At 32.1% G+C, this 18,470-nt stretch overlaps 2 protein-coding genes across 3 annotated transcripts; one reads left to right on the forward strand and one right to left on the reverse strand.

The window, feature by feature from the left end:
* Positions 1-240: 240 nt before the first annotated feature.
* LOC111619263 (deoxyuridine 5'-triphosphate nucleotidohydrolase-like) lies at positions 241-8,348 on the reverse strand. Its single transcript, XM_023360944.1, has 3 exons — positions 8,334-8,348; positions 7,968-8,252; positions 241-759 (listed from the first exon to the last, which is right to left on the reverse strand). Exons 1-3 carry the CDS (start codon positions 8,346-8,348, stop codon positions 241-243), a joined length of 819 nt encoding a protein of 272 aa, XP_023216712.1.
* Positions 8,349-10,463: 2,115 nt separating this feature from the next.
* On the forward strand, positions 10,464-17,091 carry LOC111619277 (putative sodium channel alpha-toxin Acra5). Of its 2 annotated transcripts, none has more exons than XM_023360957.1 (2): positions 10,464-10,574; positions 16,746-17,091. In XM_023360957.1, the coding sequence occupies exons 1-2, from the start codon at positions 10,535-10,537 to the stop codon at positions 16,952-16,954; spliced, it is 249 nt and encodes an 82-aa protein (XP_023216725.1). In that variant the 5' UTR covers positions 10,464-10,534; the 3' UTR covers positions 16,955-17,091. The 2 variants fall into 2 exon arrangements, with proteins under 2 accessions (XP_023216725.1, XP_023216724.1); XM_023360956.1 differs by lacking the exon at positions 10,464-10,574 and adding an exon at positions 13,100-13,237.
* Positions 17,092-18,470: the final 1,379 nt, after the last annotated feature.

Genomic DNA, 18,470 nt, shown 5'->3' on the forward strand with positions numbered 1-18,470 from the left:
AACCTTTCAAACAGCCTTAGTCCGTAAAGTTCCCACCTATCGGGCTGCGATTGGCTCATATATTTAATCATTCCTACAACGTAAAATTCGATTAGCGTGGAACGTATCTAAGCGTTATAGGGGGGTCTACTGTACGTATTATTTGAGTACATTATAGTTGAGTAAATATAAAATAATAAAGTACATTACAAAATGAGAATTGAGTACAAAATTATTTTTTGAGAAAAAAGTTAATTTTTGTCAGTCTCCAAAATCTTCTTTTTCAGATAAAGTAATTTCGTTACAATCTACTTTTTGAGATAAGGTAATTTCATCGCAGTCAAAATTTTCTTCTTCTTTTTCAGAAAGGAGTATGTTGTCACAATCCCCAAATTCTTTATTTTGAGAAAAAGCAATTTTGCTACATTCTCCAAAGCCTTTTTCATTTCTGTCAGTGATGTCTAATGAATCTGTTTTTTCTATAAAAGTCGGATGCATAATTTGTTCGAAGATTATTTCGGCAATGGCCGATCCAGGTTCAAAAATAATAATTTCCGATCCAAAATTATACATTAGGACCCTGATGTTTCCACGATAGTCACAGTCAATAACTCCTGCATTGATGATAATATTATTTAATGATAAAGAAGATTTTGGAGCTATTCTAGCATAGCAGTTATTTGGCATTTCTAAGGCCAGATCTGTAAATATCACTTTATGTTCATTGGGCTTAATTTCAAAGCCTTTAACACAAAATATATCATATCCAGCTGCTGAAGCCTTTTTTGGAATTTTTACATTTTCAGATAACTTTTTAAAATAAACAAATTCTAGAAAATAAAATATTTAATTGTTATTACATTTCATACAATCACATTTTATAAAAATATTTATTAAATATTGGTAATATTATTTTATTTTTTATCACAAAAAATTTACATTCATATGGTGTATTATTTGGCAATTTTAATAATGCTGCCTCATTATACATTTGTTTTAAACATGAGTAAGTTTTACTACAAATGCTATGTATTACATAAATAGTTTTTCTTTTCTATACTATTAAAAACCCGTATAGTGATGATGATGATGATATTGGAATATCTGTAAGAATTAAAAGTAGAAATTGTAATGACCGAACGATAATACATCTATTCCATTATCTAAAATGTATTTTTTATCATAAAATGGGGAAAGAGAAATTTTATTTTGTAGATATGTTGTTATCTACAACATATATTCTAACGGGAAGTTTACATGCAGTATCTAGTCGTTTACTCTACAATCCTCGTGAATAGAGCCGGCCCTACCATAGGGCGAACGGAGCAGCTGCTCCAGGCGCAAAGTCCTAGGAGGCTCCTCAAAGCTATATTTAATTATAATTTTCTTTAAAAGTATATTCATATAATTGAAAAATATTTTGTATGTACCAGTGTGGCTACACGCCTGTTTTATTATTATTATTATTATTATTATTAGTCTGTATAGTTTTAGTTTAATTTAAATTCTAGAATTTTCCTTCTTTCCGATTTCTGTGTTCCTTTGTCTCGGACTTCCGAGAACTCGCCTCACCCCTAACACATCAGGGGGTAGCGTTAGAACAAAAGGAGAAAACGAGGCTGGAGGGGAAGAGTTTCTAGAAGCATTCTTAGGCCGGACTCGGAGAGAGACAGACGAGTGGCAGCAGGCTCTTCAACGAAAAGTCGAGGAGCGCTGCAGAAGGAGGCCGTAAGAAGCGGATCGATCGACGATTATAGAGAAAAAACCCCAAAACGGACCCGAGTTATTCTAAGAGGAGAACAGACGAGAAAGAGAAGCCGAGACGAGGAACGGTGGAGAACCCAACTGGAAAATTGGGTACCCTTCTGTCCTTTAATTCTTCTCATTTCCCCTTCTACTTTTTCTATTTTTAGTTTAAGTTAGGTTAAGGTTTACGCGTACAAATAAATTGTCGGGAGGTAGTTATCGAGAAATTAACTACAGGTCTATTGATATACCTGGTTACTCAAGATTGTGGAACCGTTTGAAGAACAGCAGGAATCTAACCTATTCTGTATATATATTTCAAATTCAGCGCGAAATTAAACTCGTTTAATTGGTAAAACGTGTATGTGTTTACCTGTCCGCGTTGAACATTTCACACCAGTACATCCACCACATATTTTATTTCACTAAGTAAGTTTTTATTATTTTATTTTTAATTGTAGCCCTTATATCGTGGCTAGCAAATCGGAATGTATTTGTCATATTAAAAATGCATTTAGAGAAGTCTACGGTTTTTACTGGCTTATCGAATAAACGATACGAATGGACCCTAGACCATCACTGACGCGCAATTGACTGATTGCCCCTGGATGTCGGCTTCTTACAGAAACAGCTTCCCTATCATCAAATGTCACGGCACGACCCTTATATATGTTCAATTGAAACTAAAAGATAGCGCTGAATTCCGTGCAAATATCTTCCTTTCGAATGAGAAAGTTACACAGAATGCATTCATTCTAAAGTTTATCGCACCGCTTCTATCGCAACCCATTTATCCACAAAGAACCGGAGTCGTGTTCCGCGTATTTATCCGCTGTGACGCGGTAAAGAAGCCTTTGTAATGTTCATCGTATGAAGGTTGTAAAGATTTGTAAAGACCTCTTACATGGTACCAAGATATTTACTCTAAGCATAAATGAAAAAGAAACTGTAATTTCCATTGATAAGGTAAAACGTCTTTATTCTCGCAGAAAGTAAGTTGGACCGTTTACTCCCAACGTTGTAACCAGTGATGACTAAGTATGCCATAGAGAATCCAGCGCTATCCCGACAAACTACCACACGCTCTGGCCAACATGTATCTTTCCCCGCTAGTTTTGTGTCATAGACACTGAAGGAGGCGTAGCTGTGGCGGCAAGACTGACTGGCAAAACTATCCATAACCGGTGTTCTCAGCGTGCAAAATTCTCTTTTTTGTTCGTATGTCGCCAGAGAATGGTGATTACCATACGGTTGCTCTGGCCACGTATAATAAAGTTTTGTTACAGATTGTGTGGTGGTAAAGCCTGATTTTAAATTTAGATCTCACGCACGTATTGGCATCCGTCTGCCTAGCGTTTGCGTTTGGAAAACATCGGTAGAATTGAATGCCAAAAGCCCATTGTTCTAACGGGAAGTTTACATGCAGTATCTAGTCGTTTACTCTACAATCCTCGTGAATAGAGCCGGCCCTACCATAGGGCGAACGGAGCAACTGCTCCAGGCGCAAAATCCTAAGAGGCTCCTCAGTGGTAAAGAAAATTGAAGGGTATAAATTAGGGGCAACAAAGGGGGGCGCCATAATAAGATCTCGTTTCATCCTAAAACTTGCCTCGGGCCGGCACTGGTCTCTGATAAGAATGCTGACAAGTGAAAATCTTTTATAACAGAAATTTGAAAGGCAGAAGTTTTGTTTCTGATGATTCTATATTTTTATATTTTTTTGGGGTAGCTTTATATTATTTAAAAAAAAATTAAAATTAGATAATACAAACAAACTATATATTAGAGAAAATTTTGTAAGCCATCCACAAATAGATAACTCTGTAAACTGACAATTAAATAGCTGAGGGTTCAAGGTGGCAACCTGTCGCTCTGCGGGACCTGGGGTCGAATCCAGACGGGTCTAAAAAATCCCCAAGACTTTTTCGTTCCGATATGTCGGGCTCCGTCCCTCAACACCCGGCAACCCCATTATGGGCCTGTCTGAACCCCTAATGAGTTTGCTAAAAGAGATCCTTTTAGTGCCTACAGGGCAGAGAGTTTAAAAAAATAACCTTGACATTCCGAAGATTGATGTTAAACGAAGCAAAGGAAAGGAACCACGCATGGAACTGAATTTCTGTATAAACGTTCAAAAACAAAACGAAACTAAATACCAATTCGGCCGTTTCCTTTCGACGAGAATTGCTGCCTATGCCTAGGCGTCTCTCGATTTTTTTTATTTTTCTTCTTTTCTCTTTACCGAATGTTAAGTGCCATCATAAATTACATTAATCTAAATACAGTAGACCCCTACAACGCGGGTTTCTATAACGGAGATTCCTATAATGCGGCGAAAAAATTGCGACAATATTCGTATAAAGACGCTAAAAGGGACATGTGAAACGCGGTAAAACGTCATCGCGGATGTGCAGCCGAACTACTTTCCGCCGTCCAGCGCCACGCTACGGAGAGTTTAGGCGGATAAATTGAGTTTACTATCGTCTGTACAGTATTATACAGTCGACCCCCTATAAGATCATAGATACGTTCCATTTTTTAGGAATCCGATTTCTTAAGAGTCGTTCCAATCACAGCCCGACACGTGTGAAGTTTACGGACTACGGCTGATTGAAAGGTTTTCTTCCATGAAATTAATCGATTCTAGACTAATCCGACTCAACATTTCCAAAATACNCAAAAACCAGCCATATTTTATGAAATAAGAGAAAAAAAAGGGTAGTCCATGAGTAAGGTGAAATCTGAAAATGTGTTACTATAAAAGCAAAACCATATTGACCAGATTAGAGTTGTTCTTGGGCTACTGTTTGCTTATTGCATGGAAGAACTTTGATCAAAACAAACGAGTTAACAAAGTCTCATCACATTCGGACAGAATTTTCACTTCAAATTTCAAAGTAGCCATAATTCAAACTAACCAGATTTGTAATCTCTATATCCCTGGCTGAAACAAAAGCAGTTACAAACTAACAGGATTTTGAACTATCCGAGTTTAAATTAATGAGGATGTCCTATATACATATTCTTCAACATAGCAGATAACTCTCTATTTAAAACTTAGCTTCATAAAAGACACATCCTTCACTTGGCTTCCCATAGTTCAAAAGACTACAAAATCACTCAAAAACCAAAATTAAAACAGTAGTAGTAAGAGATATATATCTACACCGATAATATAACACACACACAAACTACTACACAAAGTGAAGAGCAAAACACACCAATGAGGCTATATTAAGATGACTTTGTGCCCAATTCTAATGCGCACTACAATTTTGGAGACCAGAATAGTAAAAAAAAAAAATGTGCATTAGAATCAAATTATTTGAAATTTACTTCCTAAATGAAAACCTATATATTTTGCTGAGCTGCAATTTTGAAATATTGTAAAGTTATAAATTCCAACTGGCATCCGGCTTCTGTCTATCCTTCCTTCCTTAATCTTGATAACAGAGTGAGATAGATGAAAGTCCAGACCAGATAAGGAAAGCTTACCAGCAGGAAGCTGCGATTAACTATATACAGTGGTACCTCAGGATACGAACGCCCCAGCATACGAAATTTTCAGGATACGACGTGAAATTCGAACATATTTTTGCTCCACGATACGAACAAAAATTCACCATACGACGTTACATTAGTTCGCAGTGCCATTTCTTATTCACTTCTGTTCATTGGTATCAGTCCACGTGTTTGCTTCGTCGTGGAAGGATCTCGCTCGATAAAAGAAATCTCGAGGTATTATCAGAAAGTGACTGATTTTATTGAAAAGAAACATTGCAAAAAGATTCACACTGGCCATATTGCTGCTCAGAGTAATGACATTTGCCTGAGTCATTTTAGAAACATTTTAAAAAGTAGGTAAAGCCAAAACCTCTTTGACAGATACAGTATTTTACCAAGCGACCTCTATTTATTGAAAGTGCTGGTGGAAGTGAAGGAAAGAAAGCAAAAAATTAGTGAATAAAAAATTAACAAAAATATGTAACAGAAAAGATTAAAAAATTAGTGTTAAATTATTTTTAAGTTATTGTTACATTACGTTATGTAAGTTTAGTTTTAGTATCATTTCCCTTCTCCCTCTCTTCCGCCAGCAGTTTACACCTCCACCATTGTCTATCCTCAAAGGTAAAGTGAAAATAAAACTACATTTTTTTTATCGATTATTATTCTATTATGGTTTTTTATACATTTACAACTACAAAACGCATTTTTCAGTGTTTTCCTTACTATAGTTATTTTTTTAAATGTACAGCTTAGCTTTAATTTGAGTGTGTTTTTCGTGTTGGAACGAATTATTTGGTTTTACATGTAATCGTATGGGAAAAAATGATTCAGCTTACGACATTTTCATGATACGATCTCAGTTTCGGAACGGATTAATTTCGTATCCTGAGGTACCACGGTATATACTTTCCACTGTCCAGCGCCACGCTACTGAGAGTTTAGGCGAGTAAGTTGAGTTTACTATCGTCTGTACAGTATGTAAATTAGGTACCGTAAGTCTAACACAGTACTGTAATTTTATACATTTCTTGTCAAAAAAACATTTCTTATTCAACGACCATAAAAATTATTTATATTAATGATGTCTCCAAAGTTCAACGAATTTTTCGCAGAAAAATAACTTATCAGAAATCGCACGCCGTTTGGTGCTCTGCTCCGCGAAGAAAACAAGCTTGAGCAATAGCGACGTCGAACGGTGCACACTCGGTAAGTAATCCTACAATTTTTTGTTTATAGCATAGTTTATACGAATTATTCCCAAAAAATTATTCGTATTTTGGAAATGTTAAGTCGAATTAGTCTAGAATCGATTAATTTTATGGAAGAAAACCTTTCAATCAGCCGTAGTCCGTAAACTTCACACGTGTCGGGCTGCGATTGGCTCGTGTATTTAAGGATTCCTACAACGGAAAATTCGTATAACGAGGAACGTATCTCGTTATAGGGGGTCTACTGTATATAAAATTACTTGTCCTGACTGACTGACTGAATGACTGATTCATCATCGCCCAGAGCAAACCGCTGAACCTAAAGAGGTGAAATTTGATACACAGTTAGGGTACGTCATGAAAACGCTCACTAAGAACGGATTTTTCGAAATTCCTAGGCGGACGGGAGAGGGAGATAATCTCTCCCCTCCACCTTAGTAAGGCTTAACCGGAAGAACAGCTTTTACTGTACTATTTTAGATGCGATATTTTGTTTTTATCTGCGTTTTAGTAGGGTAGGCCATGAGAATGCACACTAAGAAGGGATTTTTCGAAATTCTCCCGCAGGGGGAGAGGGAGAAGATTAAGGCTTAACCAGAAGAATGGTTTCCACGGTACTATTTTAGATGCGATTTTTTTGTTTTTAATTACGTTTAGTCTTCATTGAGTACTTAGGTGTATTAAATTGATAACATTTCAGACGGTGTTATAAATATATTCATCTATTTCGATTTTTTAACCAAATGTTCGAAGCGTTTTAAATTCGAATTTGTTATTGCATATTGGTTCGATTATAGAACGATTGTAAACGTTCCAGAAAATTGATCAAATTGAAAGCATTTCGTTTGATTATCGGCAATTCTTATCATTCTCAGCGGTAGGTGTTATATAACAATTACTATGGTTGTTGAAATACTGAATATAAATGGGATTTGCTTGCAAAATCTGCGCGGGCCAAGCCGCGGGTAACAGCTAGTATCTATATATTTTCAACATTTTAGATATATACAATTAATTAATAAATTATTTGAATTAAACTATATTTTTCAAATTTAAGTTCCCAGAAACCCTATACCGCTTGTCAGTATTTAAATTTCTCAACCGAAGATAAATTTTGTAGATGAGAAATGACAAAATTACTTTTTGTAAATGTTTGGCATTAAATTTTAACAAATGCTCTTTAGATTTCACATTATAATAATATAATGTGAAATCAAAGGAAACAAACTGAAATCAATCAGGAATTACTTGTTTATATATGTTTAGAAAACGAATTATCAATATAGACGTATGAAATGACAGTTCAGTTTAAAATAAAATTTTATTCGTCTGATAAACTCTCAATTTTTCATTAATTTTGTTCTATTAAACTCTTCACATAGATGATATTTTAGAAAATCAAAAAGCTGAATTTTTTAAAATTAGATATCTGACGTGAAATTTTGCAGGATTTTGTGACTGTAAATCGTCTGAACTATAGCCTCTTTTTCTTATGAAAGAAAAAATCATTTGGAGAACTGAAACTACTGGTTGGTATAAACTCTGTTTTTTATTTTCTAATTCCATTACTGATGTTTTAGCGTTGTTCGTTTCGCCATTTTCTTCGAGTTGATGAGGATTTTCAGTTTCATGTTCTTCATCATCCATAGGAATGGTGTGATCAACTTTGCTATCCGAATCTTCAGTTTCTACGAATAATTCATCTGAGAATTCTTCTGTTTCACTCGAAATATCTTCACTTAAATTTTCCCAAGATTCGATAGAAGTGAAGCTTTCTTTTCTCAGGTTATAAACTATTTTCGATTTTTTATTCTAATTTATGAGGAGATTGAAAATTCGATTAAATTTAATTTAAAATATTTCCATAACAATTGAAATAGTTTATCTCCAAACAAAAGATCTTTCCATTGTTATGCCAGGAACACACACGTGCAAAATTGTGAATCAGAAATCAGTTTTCAGTTCAGTTTCTATTTTACGCTTTTATGCCAGAACACACATATGTAAAAATTCTGGCCGAATAGGAAACGCCACTACCACTAACAGTGCTAAATTTTATTTTTTTTTCTCATATATCTATCCCTTTGTACAGTACTTCTCATTTTTTTCCGTTTCCTCTGCTGTAATATAGAAAATTTAAATTAATAGACTTGTATTCCGAATTCAAATAAAGAACGTGTGATCTAAATTCTATGCCTATATATCGATTCTACTAGACCTACTTGTTATTTGAAATTTAGCACCTATAGCCACCCAAAAACGTTGTTTAAATACAGCGTATTTTTACATGACACTGATGTGGTCGAACAGATTCAATAAACTCCTCTATTTCATTTATTTTTTGTTTTTTCGCGATTGTCACTTAAAAAATAATTTGGGTACATTTCGAGAAATTCAGCTTTACTTTTTATAAAACCTAAAGGTTCTCACCAGAAACATACTGTTTTACCTTTGCATTTATATTATTTCTATTAATTTTTTATTAACGAAAATAGTGTCCTATATAGGTATCCGTACAGTCTCCCCCTATAACGCGGTATATACGTTCCACTTTATAAGAATTTCACGTTGTAGGAATCCTTAAATACGAGCCAATCATAGCCCTACACTTGTGAAGTTTACGGACTACGGATATTTGAAAGGTTTTCTTCCATAAGATTAATCGATTCTAGACTAATTCGACTCCACATTTCCAAGACACGAATAATTTTTTTGGGAATAATCCGTATAAACTATGCTATAAACAAAAAATTGTAGGATTACTTACCGAGTGTGCACCGTTCGACGTCGCCTTTGCTTAAGCTTGTTTTCGTCGCGGAGCAGCGCACCAAACGGCGTGCGATTTCTGATAAGTTATTTTTCTGCGAAAAATTCGTTGAACTTTGGAGACATCATTAATATAAATAATTTTTATGGCCGTTGAATAAGAAATGTTTTTTTGACAAGAAATGTATAAAATTACAGTACCGTATTAGACTTACGGTACCTAATTTATATGCAGTACAGACGATAGTAAACTCAACTCTCTGTAGCATATAAGTAGTTCGGCTGCTCGTCCACTATTGGTCCAGATTCGACCAATCCTGCCGCTACACGAGTCGGCGATGACGTTTTACCGCATTTTACGAGTCTCTTTTAGAGTCTTTATACGAATACGGTCGCAATTTTTTCGTCGCGATATACGAATCCGCATTATATGAACCCGCGTTATAGGGGATCGACTGTATTTTATTTGCCCTATAAATTACATCGGTTATGTGGCACTTGGCATACTATACTGATATAACTAAATCTCGGATAATTCGAAACTCGATAATTCGAAGTCGCGATTATTTCGTGTCTTGAATTTCGAACTAACGTGAATTTCCTGTATTATCATTTAAAGAGCATAACTATAATAAGAAAAAATAATAATAAAGCTTAATTATTGGTATACTGAACAAACGTCAACAATGAAAACGTCCTATTATGAGTAGAACAAATCTTTTCACATCATCTGATTCGGATATTATAGCAATAGTAAAGGGGGAAAAACTTTTTCATTGCAAAATGTAATACAGTATTAAATGTTTTGCAATTTTTTATTTTATACAACTTCATAATATAACATGTATATTAATTAGTATAATACTATCAAAATAATTTTTTTGCTTTTCTCATTAATTACAAATAAACATCCGCAGTTAGGAAATGCAGTTGTCTGCCTGAAAAACGCACTTAAAAATTTAAAGTTGTTTATTCTCGTTAAGTTTTATAAATTAAAAGTTTCAAAATTTATTTAAATATAAGTTGTTTTATTATTGTTAAAGATGTTTTCCATAAAGTTTAGCTATGAAATTTTTTTGTTTTCAATAAAATTTGTTTCACAAATTGTATGAATTAATGAAAGAAAATTTCCGATAAGAGCTACCGATACACCAATTAAGAAAACGGAAATGTGATAAAATAGAAATCTAGCGCGTGTTTAATAACTTTTGACTTTCACATAATTACTGTACGTGATATAATTGAAAATATTGGATAAGATTTATTTTAGTATATAATTACTAAATCTAATTATTAAGTGGCTAACAGTTTTGATAAATTAATTCAAAATGAAGCTTCTGTTATTGCTTTTGATTGCACTTCTAATTGGTAGGTGTTTTAAAGTTTAAAAAGTTTTTAGAAACGTTTAGCCTATAACCTATATCGTTTAATACTGCCGTAATATAGCTTAAAAATAAGTATATATAATAATGTTATATTGTATGATTATATATATAGCAGTAATAATATGTATTTGTAGACATTACACATGTTAACATATTCATTTATGTTATTATTTTTTATATTATACCTATGTATGAAAAATAATAATAATATACGTATATGAATACATGTATACTATAATATTATTACTGTTACTATCATTTATTATGTGTATATTTTATATGTATATACAAGTATGTATTTATATTTGTTAATTACTTATAATGAATCGGCCTTAAAATATATTCCACAATATTATAAATTTTTTATAGCAGTAATTAAGTTTAGTATTGGAAAAGGTAAAATATTAGTTTTCAATATTAATTAGTTTTTAAAACTTTTAAACACAGACTTCTGTTTAAAAGGATAAAAATAGAAAACGAATTTTTGCGTTATAATTATATAAATAGTCTTGAAATAAATAATTCGGTCTTTATTATTTGTAAAATATTTTTTGAATAATATAGATTGAAATTTTTATGAAAATGTGTTAAAGTATACAAATTTAATTTTAAAATGCTTTACTAAAGAATGGAGAGAAGTTAGCGTAACTTTAAAAGAAAATAATAAAACGATATATTTTTAGTTATTGCTTTTATGCATTGAATAAAAACATGATTCTGTGTAAATTAAATTTAAATTGCTGATATTTTTATATATTATTTTGCTATCTTTGACATAAATTTTTTTTTGAAATAAAGATTACCACGTAATCGTTATTAAAGTATCCCTGAATAATGTTGTGTAGAGAGATACTTACGGTGATAGTCCAATTCAAACAAAATCCGGCATGGTGACAGTTTAGGATATGCGAAAGACATTTCCGTACAAATAAAACTTATCATTATAACATTTTTAGTGCTGCAAGCAACAAATTAGCATAAGAGTCATTTCTACAAGAATTATTTACACAAAACACTCATGCTTTCGCTGCAGGATACTGTTCAATGTAGATCCAATTCCGTAAATGGAAAACCTGAACCTGATAAACAGTGTTTTAGACGACCGACTGTAGTCGATCTTCTGCAATGCTTTTCACTTGCAGTGTTATGATGCCTTTCAAAGCTGCGAAATTTCAACATATCCTCGATAAATTACACTTTTTAAGTGTTCCTGTAATCAAAAATCACATTGAATAAGAACCAGTTCTTTTTCAAAGTAGTCACTTTCAGATCCTAAGTATCGACACATTTTTGAGCCTCTACAGTAAACTGTATGTAATGTAGTGCGTCTATATTTTCCTTGATTTCTCTATCTTCTGCAGTAGCGATTATTATCTGGTCAGTAGATTGATCACAGAAATCTACCTTCTCTTTATACATCTCATGCTTCATTCTACTCACGAAGCCTAAAGTGTACCGTGTATCAGAATCTCTTAAAGTAATCTGTATAATTTGGCTGAAATTTGAAAAAAAATTGTAAACTTATAAATTACCACTGTCTTTCCAAAATCTCAAAAACAGAGATGGAAAGATAAAAGCAGAGACCAAATATGGAAATATTAGGGGCATGAAGCCCTGATTAAGTATATATGAACTTTCGATGCAAACCGGAAGTTATGCTACTTCAAATCAATTCAAAACTTTTCCCCTGAAAGCAGTTAATTAATTAAATTAATAGATGGCCGGCACGACTCTATCGCTACAGGAAAGTATGACGTTCAGGGGCAAGCCACTACTAATTTGAGATAGAAGCATATATTTTAAATTGAATAAATTAAAAATATGATTAAAAATCGCAGCCCGGTATTGTGACTATGTCACAATAAATAATTGCTCGTTTTAAATATATATTCATTAGCGTATTGTTGCAAAAGTTATTTAAATCTATTTTGAAACTTCCCATCTTTATTCTTTCAATGACTTAACTCCAAAGTAATTTGTTGTTTTAATATTGATATTTCGAAATTAAATACAGTAATACCCCGAACTTACGCGATAGGTGGGACGAGCGATAACCGCGTAAGTCGAATTCGCGTAAGTCGGGGTATAATTTCACATGTAAATACAAATAATTTTTAATTGGGGCCGGAGACTAAAAAAAAAACAATAATTTAGAAAAAATCTTAAATAATACATATATAGGCTATAACAAATTATATTTTTATACAATTTTTCACAATTACTTGTTTATCACACCATAATTTTAATATTGTTTCCATCTCAGCGATAATACCGTGACGTTTACGAATGATGCTTGAATTTAAAGATTGAGCATTTTTCGCAGCTTCGGGAATTTTTTCTTTACCTTTTATAATTGTTCTGACCGTCGATTCCGGTAGATCAAACTTCTTTGCCAATTCACAAATTTTCATTTTTGNGCTACCGATACACCAATTAAGAAAACGGAAATGTGATAAAATAGAAATCTAGCGCGTGTTTAATAACTTTTGACTTTCACATAATTACTGTACGTGATATAATTGAAAATATTGGATAAGATTTATTTTAGTATATAATTACTAAATCTAATTATTAAGTGGCTAACAGTTTTGATAAATTAATTCAAAATGAAGCTTCTGTTATTGCTTTTGATTGCACTTCTAATTGGTAGGTGTTTTAAAGTTTAAAAAGTTTTTAGAAACGTTTAGCCTATAACCTATATCGTTTAATACTGCCGTAATATAGCTTAAAAATAAGTATATATAATAATGTTATATTGTATGATTATATATATAGCAGTAATAATATGTATTTGTAGACATTACACATGTTAACATATTCATTTATGTTATTATTTTTTATATTATACCTATGTATGAAAAATAATAATAATATACGTATATGAATACATGTATACTATAATATTATTACTGTTACTATCATTTATTATGTGTATATTTTATATGTATATACAAGTATGTATTTATATTTGTTAATTACTTATAATGAATCGGCCTTAAAATATATTCCACAATATTATAAATTTTTTATAGCAGTAATTAAGTTTAGTATTGGAAAAGGTAAAATATTAGTTTTCAATATTAATTAGTTTTTAAAACTTTTAAACACAGACTTCTGTTTAAAAGGATAAAAATAGAAAACGAATTTTTGCGTTATAATTATATAAATAGTCTTGAAATAAATAATTCGGTCTTTATTATTTGTAAAATATTTTTTGAATAATATAGATTGAAATTTTTATGAAAATGTGTTAAAGTATACAAATTTAATTTTAAAATGCTTTACTAAAGAATGGAGAGAAGTTAGCGTAACTTTAAAAGAAAATAATAAAACGATATATTTTTAGTTATTGCTTTTATGCATTGAATAAAAACATGATTCTGTGTAAATTAAATTTAAATTGCTGATATTTTTATATATTATTTTGCTATCTTTGACATAAATTTTTTTTTGAAATAAAGATTACCACGTAATCGTTATTAAAGTATCCCTGAATAATGTTGTGTAGAGAGATACTTACGGTGATAGTCCAATTCAAACAAAATCCGGCATGGTGACAGTTTAGGATATGCGAAAGACATTTCCGTACAAATAAAACTTATCATTATAACATTTTTAGTGCTGCAAGCAACAAATTAGCATAAGAGTCATTTCTACAAGAATTATTTACACAAAACACTCATGCTTTCGCTGCAGGATACTGTTCAATGTAGATCCAATTCCGTAAATGGAAAACCTGAACCTGATAAACAGTGTTTTAGACGACCGACTGTAGTCGATCTTCTGCAATGCTTTTCACTTGCAGTGTTATGATGCCTTTCAAAGCTGCGAAATTTCAACATATCCTCGATAAATTACACTTTTTAAGTGTTCCTGTAATCAAAAATCACATTGAATAAGAACCAGTTCTTTTTCAATGTAGTCACTTTCAGATCCTAAGTATCGACACATTTTTGAGCCTCTACAGTAAACTGTATGTAATGTAGTGCGTCTATATTTTCCTTGATTTCTCTATCTTCTGCAGTAGCGATTATTATCTGGTCAGTAGATTGATCACAGAAATCTACCTTCTCTTTATACATCTCATGCTTCATTCTACTCACGAAGCCTAAAGTGTACCGTGTATCAGAATCTCTTAAAGTAATCTGTATAATTTGGCTGAAATTTGAAAAAAAATTGTAAACTTATAAATTACCACTGTCTTTCCAAAATCTCAAAAACAGAGATGGAAAGATAAAAGCAGAGACCAAATATGGAAATATTAGGGGCATGAAGCCCTGATTAAGTATATATGAACTTTCGATGCAAACCGGAAGTTATGCTACTTCAAATCAATTCAAAACTTTTCCCCTGAAAGCAGTTAATTAATTAAATTAATAGATGGCCGGCACGACTCTATCGCTACAGGAAAGTATGACGTTCAGGGGCAAGCCACTACTAATTTGAGATAGAAGCATATATTTTAAATTGAATAAATTAAAAATATGATTAAAAATCGCAGCCCGGTATTGTGACTATGTCACAATAAATAATTGCTCGTTTTAAATATATATTCATTAGCGTATTGTTGCAAAAGTTATTTAAATCTATTTTGAAACTTCCCATCTTTATTCTTTCAATGACTTAACTCCAAAGTAATTTGTTGTTTTAATATTGATATTTCGAAATTAAATACAGTAATACCCCGAACTTACGCGATAGGTGGGACGAGCGATAACCGCGTAAGTCGAATTCGCGTAAGTCGGGGTATAATTTCACATGTAAATACAAATAATTTTTAATTGGGGCCGGAGACTAAAAAAAAAACAATAATTTAGAAAAAATCTTAAATAATACATATATAGGCTATAACAAATTATATTTTTATACAATTTTTCACAATTACTTGTTTATCACACCATAATTTTAATATTGTTTCCATCTCAGCGATAATACCGTGACGTTTACGAATGATGCTTGAATTTAAAGATTGAGCATTTTTCGCAGCTTCGGGAATTTTTTCTTTACCTTTTATAATTGTTCTGACCGTCGATTCCGGTAGATCAAACTTCTTTGCCAATTCACAAATTTTCATTTTTGTATCGAAGTNAAAAAAAACTTAATTTGCAATTTACATTTGTTGTTTTTGATTATTTTATTATTATAGTAAATGTACAAAAAAGCTTACAAAAATACAAAACAGATAAAAGAAGTTACTTCTTTTATCTGTTTCTTAGTAGGTTAGGCTAATGAAAATAAATTAAGCCAAAGAGATGATAAAAAGTAATTTAGTCTGCAAAAAATTACTTTGTATTATATTTTATCTGTTTCTTGATATTTAAAAATGTCTCAGCATTAAAATCTTTGATATCACGTAATTTTATGTTAAAATTATTGCAAAATTTTCGATTAATGTCAATACACACAAGAGCTAGTGAAATTATAAATAAGTGCCTTCTATTAAGTTTCAGATGAAATGTCTATAACTATTATATAATGTCTGCTCGCTCTCATAACAACAACAACAATACAAAGTTTAGGCTAGTCGCTCAATATTACCGATTTTCGTAGGTTGACGTCATTCAGCTGACCAATCAGCGCGTTGTGGCATCTGGATCTCTAGCCGCACGTAGATCTCTACACGAAAGTAAAAATGGCTGACGGATACGCAATTCTTATCGCTATCGAAGAGTTAGAAAGAGCCGAAAGACGTTGTTTGAGAAGACAACGAATTTTTCGACCACGAGTAGATGACATTTCTTTTCGTGTCAAGTCAATACTAATAAAAAAAACNGAAAAAAGACGAATCGGCGAGATTTGAAAATCGCGTAACTCCGGGTTCGCGTAAGTCGGGGTAGCGTAAGTCGAGGTATTACTGTATACTTTTAAAAAAGACTATGTAGTAAAAAAGGGCTTTAAGAACTTACACATCCTCAATCATTGATTTGAAATGATTACAGTAAATTTACAATTATTATGTGTTTATATTTATAACTTATTTAAATCAAGGTACCGTACATATTCTCTCTCTGAACGAGGAAAAAGATTATATATTAGTTTGTAGCTTAAAATAATTGTTAAGTGAAATAAAGTCTTAGATTTTCGAATTATATTATTTGCTGTTTTAAATATTTAGTAATCATAATAGACATTTTAAAATGTTTGTATTTTTCAGAAGTTGATGGTTTGAAGAATGGATATGTCTTGCATAAAAATTCAAACTGTAAATACTCGTGCAATATAACGGATAAATGGGGCTATTGCTCTCCTCTTTGTCAGAAGAAACATGGAAAAACTGGATATTGCTATTTTTTTGCTTGTTGGTGTGAAGGTCTTCCTAGTGATACACCTGTTTATGGTGATGAAGGTTATACGTGCTGGTAACGTTAATGAATTATTGCGATCATAATATTGATTTAAAAAATATTGTTGAAATTAAATCTCCAAAATATAATATCCATGTCAATAATAATTTCCGTTTTTATTCACTCATCATTTTAAGAAAATAAAACAAAAATTGTTTACTGAAAATTTTCATTTTCATAATTTTTTATTTGGTTTTATTCCTGTGTGTCAACGCCGCACATGGGAAATCTGCCCAGAAAGGATGACGCCCCCCGGAGGAGTTTACGGAAAAATGGCCCCTATTTACGTGTTATTAATTAATTAACCCTTTTCTGTTTACCGATTTAAGTAAATTAATTATATGTATTTTACCGTGTGTCGCATTATTTGTATTTTTTGCATAATTTGTTAAATTGCGATATCTCGTTTAAAAACCGCGCTAGATTCAATCTGTTTTCCGTTTTTAATCAAAAACATAGTACAGATTACGATTGTTTAATTTTATGTATGATATAAATTTAAAATAATATTTAAATTTTAAACTTTACAAAAAAACAAACAAAAAATAATAATTAATTTAAATAGATTCGATGAATTTTATACTTTAATCATTTTCACATATCTGTTTTAAACAAAACAAACCGCAGTCTTTTAGCTGGAGTGGAGGGGGGGAGAAGTTATCGCTATTATTTACACTACATCTCTAATTACTCTCCTGTCCTTAGTCTCGAGTTTTTCGTGTTGTACTCAACTGACGTCATCGAACTCACTCGTGTCACTATGACTTACATAATCGCTAGTCTCGAGTTAGACCAGTGTTTCTCAACGGGGCGATATCGCCCCCATGTGGGCGTTTTTTTATGTTGAGGGGGCGATTAGTAACAATTTATATTTGAGGGGGCGAAAACAATTTTCTGGGCGATATAGTAAAATATTATACAGTATTAAGAATAATTAGATATTTTATTCGTTATATCGTATAATAATTAAACAAATAACATTATACTAGTCACTAGTCTATTCAATGCAGTACGAATTTGGCGTTAACCTTGGCCCTCGGCATCGGAATTTTGAAGTGAAGGGGGACGATAGTACGTAACGGTTTTATTGAAGTGGCGATACTACATTAAAGGGGGCGACGATTCGTTAGAGGTTGAGAAACACTGAGTTAAGCTTAGTTCACACTGAGCGAATAGAGAAAGCGAATGTGAAAAGCAAAAAGCGATTTTTATTCGCATAGCGAAATTGACCCTACAACTAAAAACGAAAAGCGATTGCGAATTTTAAACAACCAATCATTTGCAAGTAAGTGAAAACGTCATCTCGAAAAACAAAATGGCCGCTTCCGATATTCCGTCGTTAACCACATTTGTTTATTTATTGAGAAAGAAAAATAAGTCAAAAAGAAAACGATGCTGGGTGAGAGAAATATTGAAATCCGTAATTACAACATGTAATCTATTGCGTGAGAAAGTTTCTGTAGCCATCTTGAAAACAACAAGAACCACGTGACAACTAGCGGGAAAACGATTGGTGCGAAATTTTTTCGCTAGCG

The sequence above is a fragment of the Centruroides sculpturatus genome, unplaced genomic scaffold (genome assembly GCF_000671375.1).
Source record: "Centruroides sculpturatus isolate CEXI.00-Female unplaced genomic scaffold, Cexi_2.0 scaffold46, whole genome shotgun sequence".
Lineage (NCBI taxonomy): Eukaryota > Metazoa > Arthropoda > Arachnida > Scorpiones > Buthidae > Centruroides > Centruroides sculpturatus.